The sequence below is a fragment of the Apis florea genome, unplaced genomic scaffold (genome assembly GCF_048593485.1).
Source record: "Apis florea isolate Af1SG1 unplaced genomic scaffold, ASM4859348v1 contig_2350_pilon, whole genome shotgun sequence".
Lineage (NCBI taxonomy): Eukaryota > Metazoa > Arthropoda > Insecta > Hymenoptera > Apidae > Apis > Apis florea.
The window spans coordinates 4,378,687-4,399,716 of record NW_028256565.1 but is presented as its reverse complement, the minus strand read 5'-3'; the positions used below and the strand labels follow the sequence as shown (position 1 = coordinate 4,399,716).

The window sequence follows — 21,030 nt, the reverse complement described above, 5'->3', positions numbered from 1 at the left end:
ATGGTTTATAGACGTGTACTTCTTTCGATTTTTCCTTTTTCATCCTGCCGTTCATTCACGCTCTTTCGCTCTATAATAATTCTTGGTTGATGATTTCGTTTATTTTATAATTTTTTTTTAACACTCACTTATTTTCATTTCGATGATACTGATGACTTCTTATAGACGTTTGCTTCTTTCCATACCGCATTCGGTTCATGGAATGTTGACTGGTTATGCTATAGTTATGATAAACAATAAATGAAATATGCGGATTTAGCTGAATGAATATATTTTAATTTGAAGAGCGCGTATCGAAGATAAAATACCAATTATGAAATAGTGATACTGCTGGCAACGTTCAATAATAGGATTATATAAATAAAATTTCATTGAACTTTATATTCTATAACATGGAATAATTCGTGGTTGATGGTTTCGTTATTTTATAATTGTTTAACACTCGCCTATTTTTAACTCGATAATATTATTATACGATTTCCAGCTTCGTAGACTTGTTTAAAATCTTCGAGAACACATTCCAAAAACACGTTGATCTTATGCGAATGATTCAGAATTCAGAATTCAGAGGAAGAGAAAAAGATTCGAGCGGATAAGAATATCTTCGTACAGAGGGGAGGAAATTGTATTTGAGAAATTTATGAAAATTCATTTTTCTCGAAGGAGAGCTTGTTTATCGATTTATCGCCGGTGGTACACTCGAGGAAAGTAGCAGTATCGTGTCGTATCCATCCACTTTGCAGAGTGTCGACCGAGATTGGATGGGCATCGTTACCATTTCGAAGGTCGATCGCGCCGGTCATTTGGAAAGTCGAAACGGGTTTCCCGAGCCGGTTGTTCTGTCGACCACTCGCCGTCCCCTGAACATCGCCACGCTTTTCGCCAACATCTCTGCATATTTCAGCGCGCGGATACGACCTCCTCGCGCGGATCCATTGAATTATCAAGGATGGCCACGCGAAGTTGGGACGAACGTTTCCTGGAACAATTCGAAGAAATTCGAGTGGTGGAAGAGGAGCGTCGTTAATTTCTTATCTTCTCTCTCTACGCTCGATTCTTGATACCGTTATTATTTCTTGGCGCACAGCGTTTCTCGGCGCACGTTGTTCGAGGGAATTTAATTTTTTTTTTTTTTTATGTATGTAAAATTGATTCAAGAAAAAGATTTCCAAACTGTTACAACTTCTTGTCGTAGAAATTGTACGAAGAGGAAGAGGAAAGGATAGGTATGGGTCACAAAGAGAGGGAATTTTAAATGTTATTCGTGGATACATTTTTCAAGACCGTGGTTTCCGCGAATCGTTCGACCTCGATCGCGAGCAGCACACACACTGGATCGTTGAAACGAAGTACGGTAACGTGGCTGCTCATTAGCGGATACCAGCCAATCTCTGGATGTTTTGTCCCTGCGTTTTTCCGCCCGAGCTTATTTCCTCACATTTATATAATTTGATCGCGTTTTAATATCCTTCGCGCTCCGTTTATATTTCCGATTAAAACGCGAAATTGTAGATAGTCGTCGCGTGATACTCTTTTGCCAAGAATCGCGAGAGAGAGAAACGAAATACGTCGTCGCTTTATATATTTCTCGTTCGAGAAGTTTGAAAAATAAATCATCGATTTGTAAGAGATCTCGTTGAACTGGCGCGTGTTTGTCATTTTGAACAAATTTTTATCACGAAACGTTTCGAAACGTGGAGTAGAATTTTTACGAAAACATTTCGAAGAGATTAAATTCTTTTTAAATTTCTCCAGATCGCAACGTAAGAAATAATTACTTCGACGAGAACAACAAGTTTCTGGATGCTCGGCCGAGCGAGCGTATCGGGTAACGCGAGTTTTCGCGAGAGAACTTGGGAAAGAAAAGTATGGTAGAGGTATTTCGAGACCGACTTGTTGAGCGACTTGTATATCCTCGCGATCCTCCTCGCGTGTCGTTCATTTATTCCGAGGCTGGCGCCAAAACAACGAGCCATCTCCATCCTTGGCGCGGAATTCCTCGAAGTAGGAAACGAAAACGCGGTGAAAAAGCGCACCAGGAATCGAGGGAAAGATTCTCTCCTGCTTTTTCCCCGCCCACACTCTGACGAGTTTTCCGTTTTCACGAGGAAATCTCGGGGAAAACAGATCGTATGACGACGTAGAGAGAGAGAGAGAGAGAGAGATAGGAAAAAGAAGAAGTCGTGTTCGAAAAATATAAGTCGCGAACGATGCAGTTGCACAGTAGGTAGGAGGTAGCTGCAGCTTTTTTACGAGGCGCGCAATTTTTCGAGATACCCGTCGTTGACAAAAGTCCCACCGGTCGCCCGCTCTCCCGTCTTTCAATCAAAACTTTCCCTCCAAACCTATCCTGTCTCACTTCTTCTATTTCTTCTCGTTACATCATCTCGAACGCGAGAGATGAAATCCCTTTGGGAGCCTCCAGTCTCTCTCTCTCTCTCTTGAAACTGACCTGCACTGAGAAAGCGACGCGTTTTCCGCCAAGGATCACTTCTTCTCCCTAATTTATAATTAAAATAAATGTTTTAAATGAAGGGAGGTAGGAGACAGTGATGATCATCCGATTTTAGTATCTGAGAAAAAGTTTTAAGAGGGATGGATAAAGGATCTAGTCGAAAGTAAACGTGTTCCATCGAGAGAAACGATACTGTTTTTCATTCGATTTGTAAGAGATTTGTCGCAAAGAAACTTCCTTGTCTCGTATGAAACTCGTCTCGAAACGAGTAGTAGAATTTTTTCGTTCCATCTGAAAAAAAAATTTTCCACAAGAGAGATATTTAAACCGTTTTGAGATTATACTATTCGACTCGTTAAAATAATTATTTGAAAAGGAAAGTAGACTTAGCGCTGATTATTCGATATCTCAAAAAATTTTTTACGAAAAAGGGAAAAGTAAATATGTCCTGTTCTAATCGATAGTGAAAAAAATGTCCAGAGAGGTAGCCGTTATTTAAACCCTTTGAAACGCACATTCTGTCCGACTCGATTACTTCGACAAAATTTCCAATATTTTTCTCAATATGATTCCCAATCAAATATCCCATCGTTCCAACATCAACATTTTTCCATTTCCATTCATTCATACGCATTTACACTTATTAAAAACTTGCTAAAACTTCTCCAAACTTCTGCACACCCCTCCTTTCCCTCTCATAACAATTTCCACTCCACACAAACGGAAGAAAACTTTTTCAAAAATCTCGGCAAAAATCTCCAACCTCCGCACTTCCCAAAACTTGTTAATTATTGAATTTGTGAGGAGAGAAAAAAAGAATATTTCCGAAACTTGTCACTCGTTGGCGAAGTATTTGGGGGAAAACACGTGTTGGCGTGGGGGAGGGGAGTGTCGAAAGTAAACGACGAGGGGTTGTTGCAGCGACGTGACCGGTGAACGCAGATTAGAACAACGTCCCCTGCACCAAGCCTGCCGCTAATTACACGGAGTTTGTATTAATGCGGACGTTAGCATTCCGCCACGGCCATCCGGATGGTCGTTGGTTACGTGTCGAGGGGGAGGGAAGAAGGGGCTTCCCTTCGCTGTCATCATCGTCCTCGTCGCGTTGTTGTCACCGTTCCATCCCCCGACAACGCGGATACCAACGGCTCGTCAAGAGTCAGGTGGATGGCCAGGTGGATTTAACTGGCCAGGTGTCCTCGGCTCGATGGGATGGCCGTGGAGGATCGTTTCGAAGAGATTTCGAACCGTTTCGACGACGATAGAATTATTATTAAACTGGCGGAATTGCGTGTAATTGGGTTTATTTTTTTTTTTTTTTCGAAGACATGTTTCTTCGATTCGTTCTAATTTTTATTTTTGGTTAATTAATTGTCCAAACGCAAAGTTTGTTCAACGCGTCTCCCCTCTAATAGGTTCTTGGTTAACAATTATCTTGGTAAAAAGTATCAAGATATTTCGATCCACTCATATTTAATAGTTTCGTGGTTTCCTGATAATTTTTGTAAACAGTTATTTAGATACTCTAAAGCTATTAGCTATACCCTTAGCCCGTGTATATACCCTCCAACAATCGTCCAATTCGTAAAACTTTTCTGGACGTTCAGGAAAATCGAAGGTTCTGAATCTAATCGTTCGATTTGGAAATCGTTTATCCTTATGGAGAAAATTTCTCTGGACGGTGATTCCGTCGAAAGCAATTTCCGAGGGGAGGGAGGGGGAGATAGGAGGCATTAATACGTTGCAGATAAGATTGGATCAATTCCTTGGATCTTGGTGGCGGCCATTACGCCAGGCGCGATATCATAAAACAGAAGCGATTTTCAATAACGACCGGCGATGATATTGGCGGACAACGAGTCTCTCTCTCTCTCTCTCTCTGCCGTTTCTTTCCTCTTCCCACGGCTAATTTCCAACACACAATTTCTTCCCTTCCTCGATCATTCCCTCGCCTCGATTTTTCCATCCGAGATCCTTTTCCTTTCTTCGGAAACGGATTCCCGAAAAAGCGAATCCCGTTGCAAATTCAAATTGGCGGCCGTGCAACCGTTTCGATTGTTCTTTCTTTTTTTTTTTTTTTTTTTTTTCTTTTAATCCTCGACCACGTCTCTCTCTCCGACCACGAGGGATGACGGTGCCGGTCATTAAAGCTTGGAACGAGTCACCTTTCGCGTAATTAGGAAAGATCGATCGAAAATTTAATCTCGCCAAGAGTTGATCAACGGGCGGGCCACCGTTAAAAGAACTTACTAATTATGCCGCGTCTAAAGCCCGGCTCACTTCGTCCCCTCCCCCTTGCAACCGGAGGATAAATGAAGATTTAGATGGGACAGGCCGGGCGAAAACAAACCGGAGGGGGAAACCTCTTTCTCCTCCTCCTCCTCCTCCTCCTCTTCGGTTACAAATTGCGCTTCATTTGACGGATTTAGAACGTCTGTGGATCGTGATAAGGTTAAGATTCATTTTTAAGGAAGTGTGGAGAAGGAATATCCTCTTCGAGAGAAATTTTTTATTCCATCTTATCTTATCTTACTTTTTTTTTTTTTTTTGCAGAAACGTTTTCAGCACGCGATGCTTCTTATTTCGATATTTTTTTTTTTTTTTTCACTTTTATCGGTTGTTCATTTTAAATCGTAATTACATTTATATCGTATATACGGGAATTGTATATTGCGGATACGTAATCTTCTCGTCGCTTGACCCAAGAACGGTTTATCTTTCTCTTCCCCTTCGATCTTCCTTCTTGCCTCGTTAACCCGTTTTTTTAATTTATTTATCTGTGACGCGGTTCATCGAAAAAGCTGATTTCAATCGCAACTGATCTACGCAGTGTATACGAAACGTGTCCACGACGTATATATGATAAAATTAATTATCGCGGAATAGAAGATATAAATAAATCTATCCACGCGTGTTCGAGCGAATTATCAAAAGAGCGTGGCGAATATTACGAATCGCAAGGAAATGGATCGCGCGAGGAAATTGCACGGAAAAAATCGTTCGAAAAGTCGAGGAAAAGGAAGAGAGAAGAAAGGAGAAAATGCTCGACGAATCGAACGGCCACCAAAACGACGCGCTTCGAAGGGAAGAATTCCGCGATACGTACATTGCGGAATAAACGAGTGTGCAAGAGGGCGACGACGAAAAATCGGGAAGATAAATACCAATTTGATAATGCAGAGAGAGAGAGAGAGAGAGAGAGAGAGAGAGAGAGCCGGCGGTGGAAAAGCGCGACGTAAAAAGAAAAAGAGAAGCATTCCCTACGTGGCACGCACGCGAGCCGCGCTCGGAAAAATCGAGAGAAATACGAGAGTGGCGGTGGAAAAACGGAGGGAGAAAAAAAGAAAAAAAGAAAAAAAAAAAATAACCCGTAGCTACCTTATCTGCCGTCGGTAACGTAGCATTGTTTCAACGCGCGGCGCCGAAGGGGAGTGGGGCGGAGGGAGCGGGGGGGGGGGCTGATAATGGAACCGTGTACACGCCGCGCCGCTTTTAACGAGCAAACTTTTCTACAAATAAATTTCGAGCTGCTCGAATCCTGAGAAGGGACCGACTCGTTGCCACTCGTATCCAGAGGAGAGTGTCGGCCTCGTGTATCTACCGGGCCCGCCTTTTAATCTCGAGGAATAAAGCGAATAAACTGCAGGAGAGGGAACCATGCATTCTCGACGCGTGCCACGACTCTCGGCAAACAAACCGCGCACCTGTTTGTCCGTGAAATCAGCCGATCGGATCAGCCGGATAGGATGTGAATAATTTCTGGCTTCGTATCGATGGTCTCGGTGTGATTTTTGCGCTCCGTGATAAATTATTCTTTTGATCCTGTTGTCGCGAAACTTTGTACGCTAGGATAAATGGAAAGTTTGCGATAACACGGATTTTCTTTTTTTTTTTTTTTTTTTTTTTCCCCCCCCACCTAATCATAGTTTCTAGAGACGCTAACCTATTTCGAGATTAAGATTGAACGAGAATTTAATTGCAAAGATAAAATGGCTCGCTATAATTCTTTATCGATCGTACAAGAAAATTTCTTTTCCTCTTCTTCCTTTTATTTTTCTCATCGTTCCAAGATATCCTCGATTCGACGATTGGACAAACAACACGTTACATCGAGCACACTGCTCAAAATCCTGCTTAATTAAAGAATTTTCGAATTATTCAACGAATTATTCGTTCGATCCCGTTGGGTTCATCATCGAAACGTGCAGTTTCGTCGTCGCGTGTCTTCCATTAAATTTCACGCTCGAACGACGCGTTGAAGGAATGGAGCAAAATTGGCGCGTAATTCGTTCCCCAAACGATAGAAAACACGGCACCCCGCGTTAATTATTATGCTTTTAAGGGGAACGAGGGGGAGGGGAGGACTGTTTCTTTCTCGTTCGACGAAATCTGCCCCCTCCTTGCCTTGGGATTTATTTGCTCCTCGTTAATTCCACGAGGACGCGAAGCGGCTTAAAAACTAATAAGTAACTTCCACCCAAGGAGGAGGGCCTACCCGTTCTTTTTCTTCCCTCCGTCCTTCCGCTCGCAAACGAATCACGATCCCTGGCCGCCGTTTAATAGATCCTCGCTTAAATCTCTGACGAAGAAATATTCCCACTTTTCTCTCTCTCTCTCTCTCTCTCTCTCTCTCTCTCTCTCTCTCTCTCTTTTTCCACTCCCCTCCAGAAGAGTCATTTAACCGGAGCGTTCTGCAAGCTTTTATAAGAAATCCTTGGAATATATACTTTCTCAGTTTTCAGCCAAGTAACGGTTGGAACGGTGTTTCCTTTTTCTTCTTCTTCTTCTTCTTTTTCCTCTTCTCTCTCTCTCTCTCTCTCTTTCTCTCTCCGTTTCTCTTCAGACTTCTTAAAAGAACGGCGTACTACGACCGATTAATCTGCACCGGTTGATCCAACCTTGTCCGCTCCTCTTTTTGTCTCCCCCCCGTGTTATACCTCTTTCTTCGCTCTTTCTTCTTTTTTCCTTCGTTACTCCACGTGGAACGGGAGTCCGTGTGGAACGAGATGACTAAATTTCGCCCCGAATATTCCGTTCGGGGAACGGAAAAAAGTCTTATGGACTTAGCGACTCGGAGAGAGGCCGGCCAAGTTATTCGCGACAAAGTTTTGCTACAACATTTGCCGACTACAACTTTTCCTGGGGTGAAACCTCTCCGACTTGGCCCACGAAACTCGATCGAATGTTCGATCCTAAGACGATGATTCCTCGATGATCGAGAATTTTCTTAAAAATAGAGGATCGTTGCGTTACTTTAATTATCCTGAACGTCCATGGATGATTAAGATTGAATTTCCATCGAGTTTTTGATATTGCATCTTCTTCTATTCTCTTCCATCGAGAAAAATGGTACAAAAGATAAGACAAATACACGAAGAGGACAATTTGGCAAAGATTTGGCCGATTCTAGAAACACCCAGCTAGTGCGTCACCCCACCAGAGAGACACAGACAGGGTTGGCTAATTGCTGGGAATGTGTCTTCTCCTACCCGGTCACAAAGCCCTCTCGCGGTCGACAAAATGGCTCGACGAAGTTAATCCCTCTCTTCCCCTCCTCCTCGTCCACCCCTCGCTGGGACTGGCCGCTCTCCTTTACCCGAAATCTCATAAATTCGGCAAACTTCTCGATCCGCTTTCCAAGATTTAGCTTGGAAAAAGGAGGCGAGGAAGGGTGACAGATCTTTCTTCGCCCTCGTTACACACCCGCCCACGATGCGCCGGGAGGAGTCCAGAGAGGAGTCCTGAGATTATCCAGCGGAATTAACTTTCATCTTGGAAAACTCCCCCGCGAGGGAAAATCCTTTCTCAACCGAACCCCCGACTTAACTCCTCGAAAAATTCCATCCTTTCTTCGTCCCGAATTTCTCCCACTTTCATAATAATTTCTTCCTTCGTCCCAAATAAGAAATCGTGGGTAGTTTTTGGACGAGAAGAGAGAAATCAAAAATTATCTTATCGAAGCTAGACAGAAAAATATTTCGAATGGCCAGAGCGTTCGTCTCGTCACGATCCCTTTATTACCTTCGTCAAAGGGAGGAGAAGAAAAATTTTGCATTACGCAGGAGAATGCAAAGAGAGAAATTGTGTTCGTGGTTGGCAGGCAGGTTTTGCCTCGACTCGAGGCAATGATGCGAAGAGAGGCGATCGAATAAAAGTGTAAAAGGAAAGAAAAAATTGGCCCCCCTCTTGTGAAATGCGGTTTTCTTCTTTTTTTTTTTTTTTATTCGACGTTTGTTTTACACGAGAGAAAGTAGGTAGGCTCTCCCCGGTCTAACCGTAGTCAGACCGCTTACGTACAAGCGAGGGCAATAAAATGGATTTATCGATGCCACAAAATGGCGGCCTTCTTGCCACGGCGCTCTCCGTCGCTGCTCGTACTTCATTTTGCCGATATTAAATGCTGTAAATTCAGGCCGCCGCCACTTTTTCTCTCTCTCTCTCTCTCTCGCTCGTTTCTCTCTCTCTCTCTCTCTCTCCCCCTTTCTCGTTTTCGTTTTTCTCTGCTGGATGGAGAGAGAGAGAGAGAGAGAGAGAGAGAGAGAGAGAGAGAAACGAGCGAGAGAGGGGAAAAATTTCGGCCGAAAACTTTAGCCGTTCTTAATCCACGGTTTGCCACGAGTCCAATTCGAGTGAAAAGATGGCAGACCGAGGGAAATGGGGAAAGTTATGCGCGTTATGCTGCAATGGTTTAAGGTTCGTGAACGGAAGAAGCAGCGGCCGCTTTTCCGCTTTATTCGAAATACATCCTAATAATCGAGTCCGTTCCATTGAAAAAGAGAAAAAAAATTCTCTATACTCCTCCTCTTCTCTCGCTTCTCTTTCCAACTCGACAACGGTTCATAGTATCCCCCGTGGCGCAATGTTGTTCCAGTTCTCTTTCCTTTTCCTTTCGCGTGGCGTCTCCAAGCCGGGTGAAAAGAGGGAAAGAAAGAAAGAAAGGAAGAAGAGACGGAGCCTCCTCTTTCCACGTATCATGACTCATCCGGAGCAGTCCGATATTAGAAAGGTGACATATCGTCGTCACACGTATTGCGAGAGGCTTCGGAAGGCCTTCGTCGCCTTTTCAAATCCGAAACCAGCAACACCTTTTGTGTCTTTTTCTCTCTTTTTTTTCTCTTTGCTATGTGACGCGCGCGCGATACATTATTCGGGCGTGTTACACCGCTGACGAAAGCGCGAACGGGCGGCGTAAAGATGCATTAATCCCCTGACAGCGTCTCGTGGAAAATGCTCGGCCGAAAACACGCGGGAAATTTATTTTCCCGGCCCGCTGCAACTCATTTTTTATCCGGCCGCGTTGAAACTGACCCGAAAATATTAACATTCTCTTCCTTTTTAACTTGAGGGAGGCAAAAAGAAGAGGAGTGATATTACCTCCTTTTTTCTCCGTAAACGAAATTAAGTTATGGATGGAAGAAATAATAATAATTTGTCCTCCCCCTCGAACTGGAACTATGAACCTGAAGTTTAAGGAAAAATCATTCAGTTCGAGTTGGAAATATATATATATATATAAATCGATGATTATTTTAAATTATTTTCCAATCAGAATTTCACGTTTTCGCGTTATCATTGTGAATAATAAATTCGAACGAAATAATTTTCAATTTATGTTTCGTCAAGGAGACGTATTTAACTCACAATCGTGGTCGCAGTCGACAAAGTCTTATTGTTTTGTGGAAAAACGGCGAATAATTCGTGAAGGTGAGACGGTGAAATGGTGTGGAATTTGCGGTGATCCCGCAATAAGGGATTCATAGTTGTCGAAATCGTGGACGAACGGTTACGCTGCGTTGAACTCAATCGTACGAAAACGCGTAATCCGTGGACGTAAAACGGGACGAAAACGATATGTGGAAAAGTGTGGAATTACTCTCGTTCCGTATCTCTGCCCAACCAAAGTCGAAACTGATAATCAATTTCGCGGATGTGTACGTTTACACCTCGATGCGCGTTTCCAATCCACTCTTTCGAATGGAAATCACGCGGATAGATTGCTCGTTCGATAAGCGGGCAACTACGGTTTTCGAGACGACCGTCAATCGTTCCATATCCTTATCGATATGCAAAAACTTCTCTCGCTGGCGGACAATAATTATAATACGATGGAAATCAATGGAATATTTCCAGTTTTCGACGCGAGAATTATTTTGAAATTGTTTTGAGATCGGTTCAAAGCTCAAACACCGTGACACCGTAATTTTTCTATTTCTACAACAGGTATATAAATTTTCGATCCAAAACTACTACATCGATTCCGCGATATTTCCTCAAAGTGAATTCGGTTTATAAAAATCGAACGCCGCGCTCGAATCACACTAATTTTCATATTTTTACAATGATATACGTAAATTATTTCATCCGAAGGAAAGATCGTTTTCTTCGATCGAAAAGTCTACATCCATCGATTCGGGGATATTCGAAAAGAATTATTCCTATAAAAATCAAACGCCACCTATACCCTCTTGCTTAATAGTAATTTCTACAACAGGTATATAAATATCGATTTGGGAAAGATCGTTTTCTTCAATAGCATCCATCGGCTCTCTCTTAATAACAATTTTCCTATTTTTACAACAGGTGTGCAAATAATATCCGATCGAAGGGAAGAAAAATCGTATTTTCCTCGATCGCAGAGCCTGCGATCCATCGACCACGTTCAGGGATGTTCGAAGCGAATTCTCACGAATCTCGTCCTAATCACAGGAGACGGAGAGGCGAGGCAAACACGCTTAAGGCAAAGTGAGAGCTGCCACGTCGCTGGGGGCGAACACAATCTTCTGATATTTCTGATGCAGCATCTTCTTCAATTGTTCCGTGTGCTCCCGATTCCTGGTCTCGCACAACACTCTCACATCCACGCTGAAGAAGTCCGTCATAATCCAGGTCCGCTCGTACGTGATGTCCTTTATCGAGACATCGAGGTTCGCCAGCATTCTGCAAAGCTCCGCGACCTCGTCCGGCCGATCGGACACCGTCACCGTGAACTTCAAAAGCCGCCCTTCCACCGCCAGTCCCCGTTCCAAACACCTGACCAGGGCCATCGTGCCGATGTTTCCGCCGGACAGAAGCAGCACCACTCTACCAACGAAAATCAAACGGCCGCGTTGTTACCATCCCTTCGACAATACCAACTATTGAACAGAGTTGCGCAAAAAAAAAAAAAAAAGATTGCAATAATATAACAAATCGATTTGCAAATAGAATTTACATAAGATGAATCGATTCGATACGTTGGCCTATCCATAGTTATACGTTGCGGCATTATATTAACCCTTTGCACTCTCGGGCGAACCAACAACTCCACACGATTTCCCCGCACTTCGTTCTTGGTGAATTTCTTAGCTAACTTAAAATGATTTCACGCACAAATTAAAACTTTTATATTTTAATGTTTGATCTATCTTTACATATAAAGAAAGATTTAATTTATTGAAATTGTTGAATATTAAAAATCTATATTGTTGTGTGATATTTTAATAATAAAGTAATTAGTGAAAAGCATTATTGTCTATTATTCTTATTTTCCACCTTCTTATACTACATCTCTATTTTTATCGCCATTTTCCTTCTTTCTATTATCAATGAATAGAAATAATTTCATTATTTAATAACGAAAAATTCATCTTGAACTAATATCCCAACAACTTGTTTTCACAATCACAGTCTATCATTCTTATTTTCCTCCTTCTCTTACAGCATCTCAATTTTCATCACTACATTTCTTTCGCTCTATCAATTTCTTAATGAATCGGAATCATTTCGTTATTTAATAACGAGAAATCAAACTCATCTCCACTTGAACCAATTACGTTACACGCTTACAAAACTCAGAAACTTTAAAAATAATATTTCTATCGCCGTCGAACGAACGTCAAACTCGGACTGACGCCGAAAATAGTTCGATCACGGTCTTATTTCAGATAAAAATCTAACCATTTAAGGTGTAGTATATTATTCTACACCTTATAAGATTATACTTAAACAGCTTAAGAATCCACTCATGAAGCGATATTTTAAAAAAAATCAAACATAAATAAATATTGTCACCACTGGAGTTGTGTCACTAAGTGGCGAGTCACCGTTGAAGCGCAAAGGGTTAAAAGTAAACATTGGAAATAGTATTGAGTGTAAAATACAAGGAAAGATAGGTTCAAGATTTGCGTGAGAAACTGGCGATAAGGAGCGACCTTTTTCCTTTCAATTCTTCCAGCTGGCCGGCCAAGATGGCGGCCAAGCCAATAGCGCCGGCGCCCTCCACGATACACTTCTCGTCCTCGAGCAGTTTCAAGATCGCGACGGCGATCCAATCTTCCCTCACCACCACCAATTTGTCGATCAACGGATTCGCGGTCGCGAAAGCGTTGTATCCCACCACGGGGACGGCCAGGCCCTCGGCCAGTGTCGGGCCTACGGGTGTGTAAGTCGGCCGACCCGCTTTCCGCGCCTTGTAGAAACTGGGACACATCTCCGACTCGACGCCCTGTGAAAATTGGGGGGAAGGAGAAAAAGGGGGATGTTATCCGTCGAGGAAAAGAGATGTTGGGAGAGGGGGGAAAAAGGAAGGGAAAGAGATAGTGTTCGCTCACGATAATCGTTACGCTGGGATGAAGGCTTTTCACAGCCAGAGCTACGCCCGCGATCAGGCCGCCGCCTCCGATCGGGATCACCACAGCGTCTATGTTGGGAACCTGTTCCACGATCTCGAGGCCGAGCGTTCCTTGCCCCGCCACAATGTCCGGGTGATCGTATCTGTGGGAATGTAAACAGAGAGGAAACACCAGGTAGCGAGAGAGAGAGAGAGAGAGAGAGAGATTTTAGAAATGGTGGTGGAAAAAATGGTTTGTCAATTTTTCTTTTTTACCCGCAAAATTCGATAGTCGATGTTACGATAATTTAATTTGAAATAATTGACAAACTCCGTCCTGCTCAACGTGACATTCCTCTTTGTGCCGTTTCGTGTTTTAAAACTCATCATACCGTGGTGAATTTCGACTTATTTTTCAATATTTTTTTTTATCCTTTCCAAGTTTTTTCTTTTGTCGCCAAAGTTAACCCGGTTAACTTCTCTTTCTTTTCTCAAGATTTGTAAAATACGTCCTTGGTATTTTAAGAAAATAGTGGATAAAAAGAAGTGAAATTGGAAAAACGACCGCCTTTGAATTTTCGAGCGGTTAAAACTTTAAAGTTTTAACCGGTTCCTTTTCTCTCCTAGCTCAGTAGCACGACAAAGTATAGAATATGTACCCGTTTATGTAGACCAGCCCTTTCTCCTTGCCGGTTCTGAGCGCGGTGCGCCTCGCCTCTTCCATATCGGGGCCATGGACGATCACGTTCGCTCCGTATTGGCGGCAAGCGATGATCTTGATGACAGGCGCCATCACAGGCATCACCACGGTCACCGGTATACCAAGCTTGTACCCGTGATAAGAGATCGCGGCGGCGTGGTTACCGCACGAGGCTGAGATCACGCCGAGCTTCTTCTGCTCGTCGGACAGCATCATCAGAGCGTACCTCGCGCCGCGCTCCTTGAAGCTTCCGGTCACTTGGAGGAAATCTTTTTTCAGGTATATGTCTATGCCGATCGTATCCGACAGCCGCGATTTCTGTGCGAATGAAATGTTATATTTTTAGAAATGTTTTGTGGAGGATAAAAAGCAATGGAATTATTTTCGTCGTGGGGATTAATATGGGGGATCAAGTGAATGATTCGAGTAAATGAAGAAAGTTTTATTCGCGACGAGTATTGGATTTTTTGAAAGACGATTCCTTGGTGGGAAAAAAAAATATGACGAAATATGTAGAGATTTCAATTTAATATTCGTTTATCCTTCGAAACGATCTTTTGGCGAGGTTAAAGAAACTCTCTTTAACTCTCGACGAGAATGAGGAAATGAACGAAACTTTCGTTTTTTTTCTTTTTTTTTTTTTTTTTTTCACGTGTGTATCGAATCATTAGACCAGGAATGTTGAATTTAGCGGTGATACATGTGGACAATCGTGTTAAATATGATGGTAAGAAGCGGGAAGAAATCGTACCACGCATGGTGTATTGATGATGTCGTATTTGATCTTGAAAGCGGCCGACGTGACGTTCTTGAAAGGGACCGTCTGAGGATTATCCTCGACGCAATACGGGTCAATCAGATCCTCCTCCTTCACTTCCTGCGTTCCCCCCCTTGCACTCGACGAAATTAATTCTCGTCCTATAGCGTGACGTAACGTGATAATTGCGTGATGAATCGTTATCGAGCTCGTAAACGAACGGTTACGAAAAACGCGCCCGTATGAAAATGGCAACATGTAACCCCTCGACGTAAAACGCGACGAAAACACACAAGCTTCGATTCCTCCCGTTCCATTCTTTTTCCAAGCCAACCCCGTTCCGCTCGATCGAAACTATGGCACATAGGTGTCGCTGAAACGATTGAACACCGTTCGTTTCGAAGACGACGCCGCACATTAACGGTCTCCCCAAATTCTTGCATTCGAGGAAATTAATTCTCGCGTGGCGATGAATCGTTATCGAACTCGTAAACGAAAAAACGAAAATGGCAACGCGTTACTTCTCGGCGTAAAACGCGACGATGCGTGGAAAAGGGTGGAATTACTCTCGTTCCGTGCCAACTGAAACTGATAATCAATTTCGGTACGGGTGCGTACGTTTACACGTCGATAGGCGAATCTCGAATCCACCCTTTCGAATGCAAATATAATATGAGGGGGGATTGCTCGTTTGGAAGGTCGTTTTTGAGACAACTACTATTGTAACTATTCGCATCCTTGTCGAAACTTTCCTCGCTGGTTGAAATATGGGACAATAATTCGTACAATGGAAATCAATACGGTACATACCAAGTTTCCATTGATTCGCGGCACGAGAACTATTCCAATCGGTAAAACTCAAACTCACGTATTCTCTCTTGATAGTAATTTTTGTATTTTTACAACAGGTATATAAATTTTCGATCCAAAGATTCGTTCCTCGATCGAATACTCTACGTAAATCGATAAATCTGTAATATTCACGAAGCGATCTCAGTTTATAAAAATTAAACACTATACGCTCTCTTAGTGATAATTTTCGTATTTTTACAATAAATGTATAAATATCCGATCGAAAGAAAAGGAATGATCGATTTTTCTTCGATCGCGTCCATCGATTTTGGGATGTTCAAAGCGATCTGTTCCTGAAAATCAAACGCTATACCTTCTCTTATAATAGTAATTTTCGTGCTCTTATAATGAAGTGTATAAATATCCGAAAGAAAAGGAATGATCGTTTTCTTCGATCGCATCCACCGATTTTGGGATGTTCAAAGCGATTTCAAATTGGTCTCAAAAATCAAACGCTCTCTTAAAAGTAATTTTCGTACTCTTATAATAAAGTATATCCGATCGAAAGGGAAAGATCGTTTTCCTCGATCGCATCCATCGATTTTCGGATGTTCAAATTGGTCCCAAAAATCGAATGCTGTACCCTCTCTTAAAAGTAATTTTCCTACTCTTATAATAAAGTATATCCGATCGAAAGGGAAAGATCGTTTTCCTCGATCGCATCCATCGATTTTGGAAAAATCGAATGCTGCACCCTCTTTTAAAAGTAATTTTCATACTCTTATAATAAAGTATATCCGATCGAAAGGGAAAGATCGTTTTCCTCGATCGCATCCATCGATTTTCGGATGTTCAAATTGGTCCCAAAAATCGAATGCTGTACTCTCTTAAAAGTAATTTTCGTACTCTTATAATAAAGTATATCCGATCGAAAGGGAAAGATTATTTTCCTCGATCGCATCCATCGATTTTGGAAAAATCGAATGCTGCACCCTCTCTTAAAAGTAATTTTCGTACTCTTATAATAAAGTATATCCGATCGAAAGGAAAAGATTATTTTCCTCGATCTCATCCATCGATTTTGGAAAAATCGAATGCTGCACCCTCTCTTAAAAGTAATTTTCGTACTCTTATAATAAAGTATATCCGATCGGAAGGGAAAGATCGTTTTCCTCGATCGCATCCATCGATTTTGTGATGTTCAAAGTGATCTCAAATTGGTGCCAAAAATCGAACGCTGTGCTTTCTCTCAATAATAATTCTAATATAATAGATATATAAATATCCGATGGAAAGGGAAAGATCGTTTTCCTCGATCGAAAAGTCTGCATCCGTCGGTTCTTCTTCGAATGTTCGAATTCTCTCGAATCTCGTCCTAATCACAGGAGTTCCGAGTTACACGCTTACAGGCAAATTGAGGGTGGCCACGTCGCTGGTTCCGAACACAACCTTCTGATATTTCTGATACAACATGTTCTTCAATTGTTCCGCGTGTTCCCGATTCCTGGTCTCGCAGACCACTTTCACGTCCACGCTGAAGATGTCCGACATGATCCAGGCCCGCTCGTGCATGATGTCCTTTATCGAGACACCGATGCTCGCCAGCATTCTGCAAAGCTCCGCGATTCCCCCCGGTCGATCGGATACCGTCACCGTGAACTTCAAAAGCCGCCCTTCCGCCGCCAGTCCGCGATCCAAACACCTGCCGAGGATCGTCGTGTCGATGTTTCCACCCGACAAAGGCAGCACCACTCTACGAACGAAAATCAAACGGGCACCATTGTTACCATCTCTTGTGACAGTGTTCCACCTCGCAATACCTGATATCAAAGTAAAATAAATAATAATAATAATCAATTTACGCGAAAAATTGGGGGCCAAAGCAACAGTTGAGCGTGTTAGTGGGATACAAGCCTGACTTGGTTATATCTCGTTCTAGTATTGATAGCATTACGTTGTTAACATTAAAAAGTGGAATATAAAATACAAGAGGGGATTCAGGATTCAAGATTTAATTAAGAAAAACGAACGATGATGGACCTTTTCCCTTTCAGCTCTTCCAGCTGGCCAGCCAAGATGGCGGCCAGTCCAGTGGCACCGGCGCCCTCCACGATACACTTCTCGTTCTCGACCAGTTTCAAGATCGCGATGGCGATCCACTCCTCCTTCACCACGACCAATTTGTCGATCAACGGATTCGCGGTCGCGAAAGCGTTGTATCCCACCACGGGGACGGCCAGGCCGTCGGCCAACGTCGAATCTATACGAGTGTACGTCGGTCGATCCGCCTTCCTCGCCTTGTAGAAACTGGGACATTTCTCCGACTCGACGCCCTGCGGGAAAATTGGCCGGGAAAAAAAGCGAGGTATCATCCATCGAGTGAAGGAGGAAGAGAAGGAGGGGGAAAAAATAGGAGAAACACCATCACTCACGATAATCGTTACATTCGGATGAAGGTTTTTCACCGCCAGAGCTACGCCCGCGATCAAACCGCCGCCTCCGATCGGGATCACCACAGCGTCTATGTTGGGAACTTGTTCCACGATCTCGAGGCCGAGCGTTCCTTGTCCCGCTATAACGTCCGGATAATCGTATCTATCGAAGTGTGAATAGAGCGTGAGAATTGGCAGGTAACGGAGAGAGAAGGAATACTTGATGTAAATTTTCTCTTTTCAAAATTCGATAGTTGAAATTATTACGATTAATTTATCGTTGAATTTAAACGTCGAAAACTCGGAAATAATTGTGATGGCAAACGGTCGAATTAACACGTGACACCTGCATGTATATGCGCTGAATGTGGCATTCCTCTTTGTGTCATTCCATGTTTTAAAATTCACCATATCGTAACCAGTCGTAAACTTTAACCAAAAGCTTATTTTTCAATACTTTTTTGATCCTTTTTTTTTTTTTTTGTTTCTCGTTTCAAACGAAATAAATGCAATTACTTTAATCTTTTTCTTCCATAAAACAACATTTTTTTGTATTTTTTTTTTCCCCTCAAGATTTGTTAATGTCCTCTCGTACTTTAAGAAAATCGAAGGGAATAAAAAAAAAAGTGAAATTGGAAAAACGACCGCTTTTGAATTTTTAATCGGTGCTGCATTAATTTGAAATTTCAACCGGTTGCTTTTTTCAACGGCCAATTCCGTAGCGTGGCGAAGTAGAATATGCCCGTACCCGTTTATATACGTCAGCCCTTTCTCCTTGGCCCGTCTAAGCGCGATACGCCTCGCCTCTTCCATATCGAGGCCATCGACGATCACGTTCGCTCCGTATTGGCGACAAGCGACGATCTTCATGATGGGCGCGATCACAGGCATCACAACGGTCACCGGTATACCAAGCTTGTACCCGTGATAGCACAGCGCACCGGCGTGGTTGCCCAGCGAGGCCGAGATCACGCCGATCTTCTTCTGCTCCTCGGACAGCATCACCAGAGCGTACCTCGCGCCGCGCTCCTTGAAGCTTCCGGTCACTTGGAGGAAATCTTTTTTCAGGTATAGATCTACGCCGATCGTATCCGAGAGCCGCGATTTCTGTGCGAATGAAATGTTATATTTTGGGTAATTTTCGTTTATTTGGAGGATAAAAAGCAATGGAATTCGTTATGTAGTCTTCGTCGTGACGTGGAACTAATATAAGGAACGAATCAGGTGATTCGAGTAAACGAAGAAAGTTTTTATTCGCGATTGAATTTTAATATCCTTCGAATTGATCTTTTTGGCGAGGTTAAAGAAAAACTCTACGGGTTCTTTTAGCTCTAATTTATATTTTCGCCTCAAGGATGTCGCGAGGAAACGAACGAATTGTATCGAGATACAAGACGAGGAAGAACAAAATTTTGATCAAATTCGATGGGACCGTGTCGATATTAATTATTATCGTATTAAGCAACGTGAAAGTAAATAAATCGTACCACGCATGGCGTATTGATGATCCCGCATTTGATCTTGAAAGCGGCCGACGTGACGTCCTCGAAAGTGATCCTCTGGGGATTATCCTCGACGCAGTACGGATCGTTCAGATCCTCGTTCAGATCCTCGTTCTCTTCCTGCAAACAGAAACACACTTCGATTCCTCTCTTTTTTCCGCAAGCCAATCCGTTCTACTCGATTGAGACGAATATGAGCGCGATTGAAACCAGACTTTGTTTGGAAAAAAGAGGCATTCTCGTTAATACCCTCTCCCGAATTCTTATCCTTCCTTTCCTTTTTTCCTTCTATTCGACGAAATTAACCCTTTGCGCTCCAGGCCAACAACGATTTGTTTCGACGAATTTCTTAGCTAACTTAAAATGATTTCACGTGCAAATTAACTTTTATATTTTAATATTTTATGTATCTTTACATATAGAAGAAAGAAAATTTGTCGAATATTGAAGTCTATATTGTTGTTTCGCCTGGTATTTTAATAATAAAGTAATTACCAAGATGTGTCCTCGGTTTCAGAGCAAGTACCGCGACTTATTCTGCATCTCCATTTCCGCTATTTTCCTTCTCTCTATCGTCAATTTCTTAATTCATTTATTTTTTCATTGCCGTAATTCGCGCTTAAAAACGTCGAAAACTTTGAAAATAATATCTCTATCGCCGCTCAAACACCGAAAATACAGTTCGATCCGCGATCTAATTTCAGATAAAGGAAAAGAAAGATCGCACGTGAACAGCTTAGGAATCTACTCGTTTCGATATTTTAAACAAATCAAACGTGAATAAATATTGCCGCATCGAATCGAGAGTCATCATTGGAACGCAAAGAAGTTAATTCTCTCGCCCGTGTATTATATATGTATACATATATAAACGACGTAACGCAATAATTACGTGGTGAATGGTTGTCGACGAGTCGAAGTCGTCGCTCCTGCTCTCGGCGATCAGATCGAACTGTTGGCCATTCTGATTATTCAAGTTCCTCATGACTCGTGGCGCGTGAACAGCGTGCGGGAAAAATGGACTGCGCGTAACGCCGATCGATCGCGTGTTACTTATTCGATCGTGGAAGGCCGTCGTTTCCCTTATCGCCGCGACCTTCGACCCCCTTTCCCTCCTCGGGGAGGGAGAACGAGAAAGCGTTCACTTACAATCGTCGTAATATTCCTTCCGATATATCCTCCCCCCCCCCAACGATAACAATAATAATATTCCACTGCCCCCGAACACTCGAAATACGGGCGGTATTGTTCCTTCGAACGGACGGATTGTCGCGAGTCGCGTGATGAAACGCGTGAGCAGAATTGTCCACGATAATAAAACGGGCGATAAACTTTGCCTCCCCCTACGCCTCTTTGTAACGGGTGATAAGTAATAACGAAGCGACGAATAATAATAATAATAATAATAATAATAAAGTTAACGTTAAAGGAAAAACACGATCCTATCCGGTCGCGCCTGCTCGCGTCCCGAAATCGACTACCGGTCCTCGTCGGTTCACGATATACAGCGAATATAGCTCCGGATAACCCCTCCAGATAAATTAACGAATAAACAAGAGATAAGAAACGCGAGTACTCTTTGTCGAGGCGGGGACACCGTTCTCTATTTTTGTAACTTTGTTCGATTGAAATTTAAATAACATTATTTATTTCTTTTATCGCTTTAACGATTGTTCCATTGTTGTAGTAGAGAAAGATTGTATGTATATATATATATATATATATCGAGGAAAAGTGTTAATTGGATTTAACGATTTAGGAGGACGTTGAATTGTTGGACGAGACGCTTTCGCGTTAGACGTTT

The 21,030-nt window shown here is 42.6% G+C and overlaps 2 protein-coding genes and 1 long non-coding RNA gene across 6 annotated transcripts in view; 1 reads left to right on the top strand and 2 right to left on the bottom strand.

Annotated features, from left to right (window-relative positions):
* Positions 1 to 11,959, top strand: part of LOC147658131 (uncharacterized) — a 211,672-nt gene extending 199,713 nt beyond the window's left edge. Inside the window, exon 3 of the long non-coding RNA XR_015291123.1 lies at positions 11,036 to 11,959. This is a non-coding gene — a long non-coding RNA (uncharacterized LOC147658131). The remainder of the gene's footprint in view (positions 1 to 11,035) is intronic.
* LOC100864172 (uncharacterized) lies at positions 10,962 to 15,221 on the bottom strand. The gene is made up of 5 exons (XM_086904746.1): positions 14,495 to 15,221; positions 13,703 to 14,061; positions 13,045 to 13,207; positions 12,646 to 12,938; positions 10,962 to 11,536 (listed from the first exon to the last, which is right to left on the bottom strand). Exons 1-5 carry the CDS (start codon positions 14,756 to 14,758, stop codon positions 11,188 to 11,190), a joined length of 1,428 nt encoding a protein of 475 aa, XP_086760872.1. The 5' UTR covers positions 14,759 to 15,221; the 3' UTR covers positions 10,962 to 11,187.
* Positions 15,222 to 15,371: 150 nt separating this feature from the next.
* On the bottom strand, positions 15,372 to 20,700 carry Srr (Serine racemase). Of its 4 annotated transcripts, none has more exons than XM_086904741.1 (6): positions 20,119 to 20,700; positions 19,212 to 19,346; positions 18,473 to 18,831; positions 17,725 to 17,887; positions 17,333 to 17,625; positions 15,372 to 17,045 (listed from the first exon to the last, which is right to left on the bottom strand). In XM_086904741.1, exons 1-6 carry the CDS (start codon positions 20,209 to 20,211, stop codon positions 16,688 to 16,690), a joined length of 1,401 nt encoding a protein of 466 aa, XP_086760867.1. In that variant the 5' UTR covers positions 20,212 to 20,700; the 3' UTR covers positions 15,372 to 16,687. The 4 variants fall into 4 exon arrangements, with proteins under 4 accessions (XP_086760867.1, XP_086760868.1, XP_086760869.1 ...); XM_086904742.1 differs by having other exon boundaries at positions 18,473 to 18,770; XM_086904743.1 differs by lacking the exon at positions 20,119 to 20,700 and adding an exon at positions 19,722 to 20,040 and having other exon boundaries at positions 18,473 to 18,770.
* Positions 20,701 to 21,030: the final 330 nt, after the last annotated feature.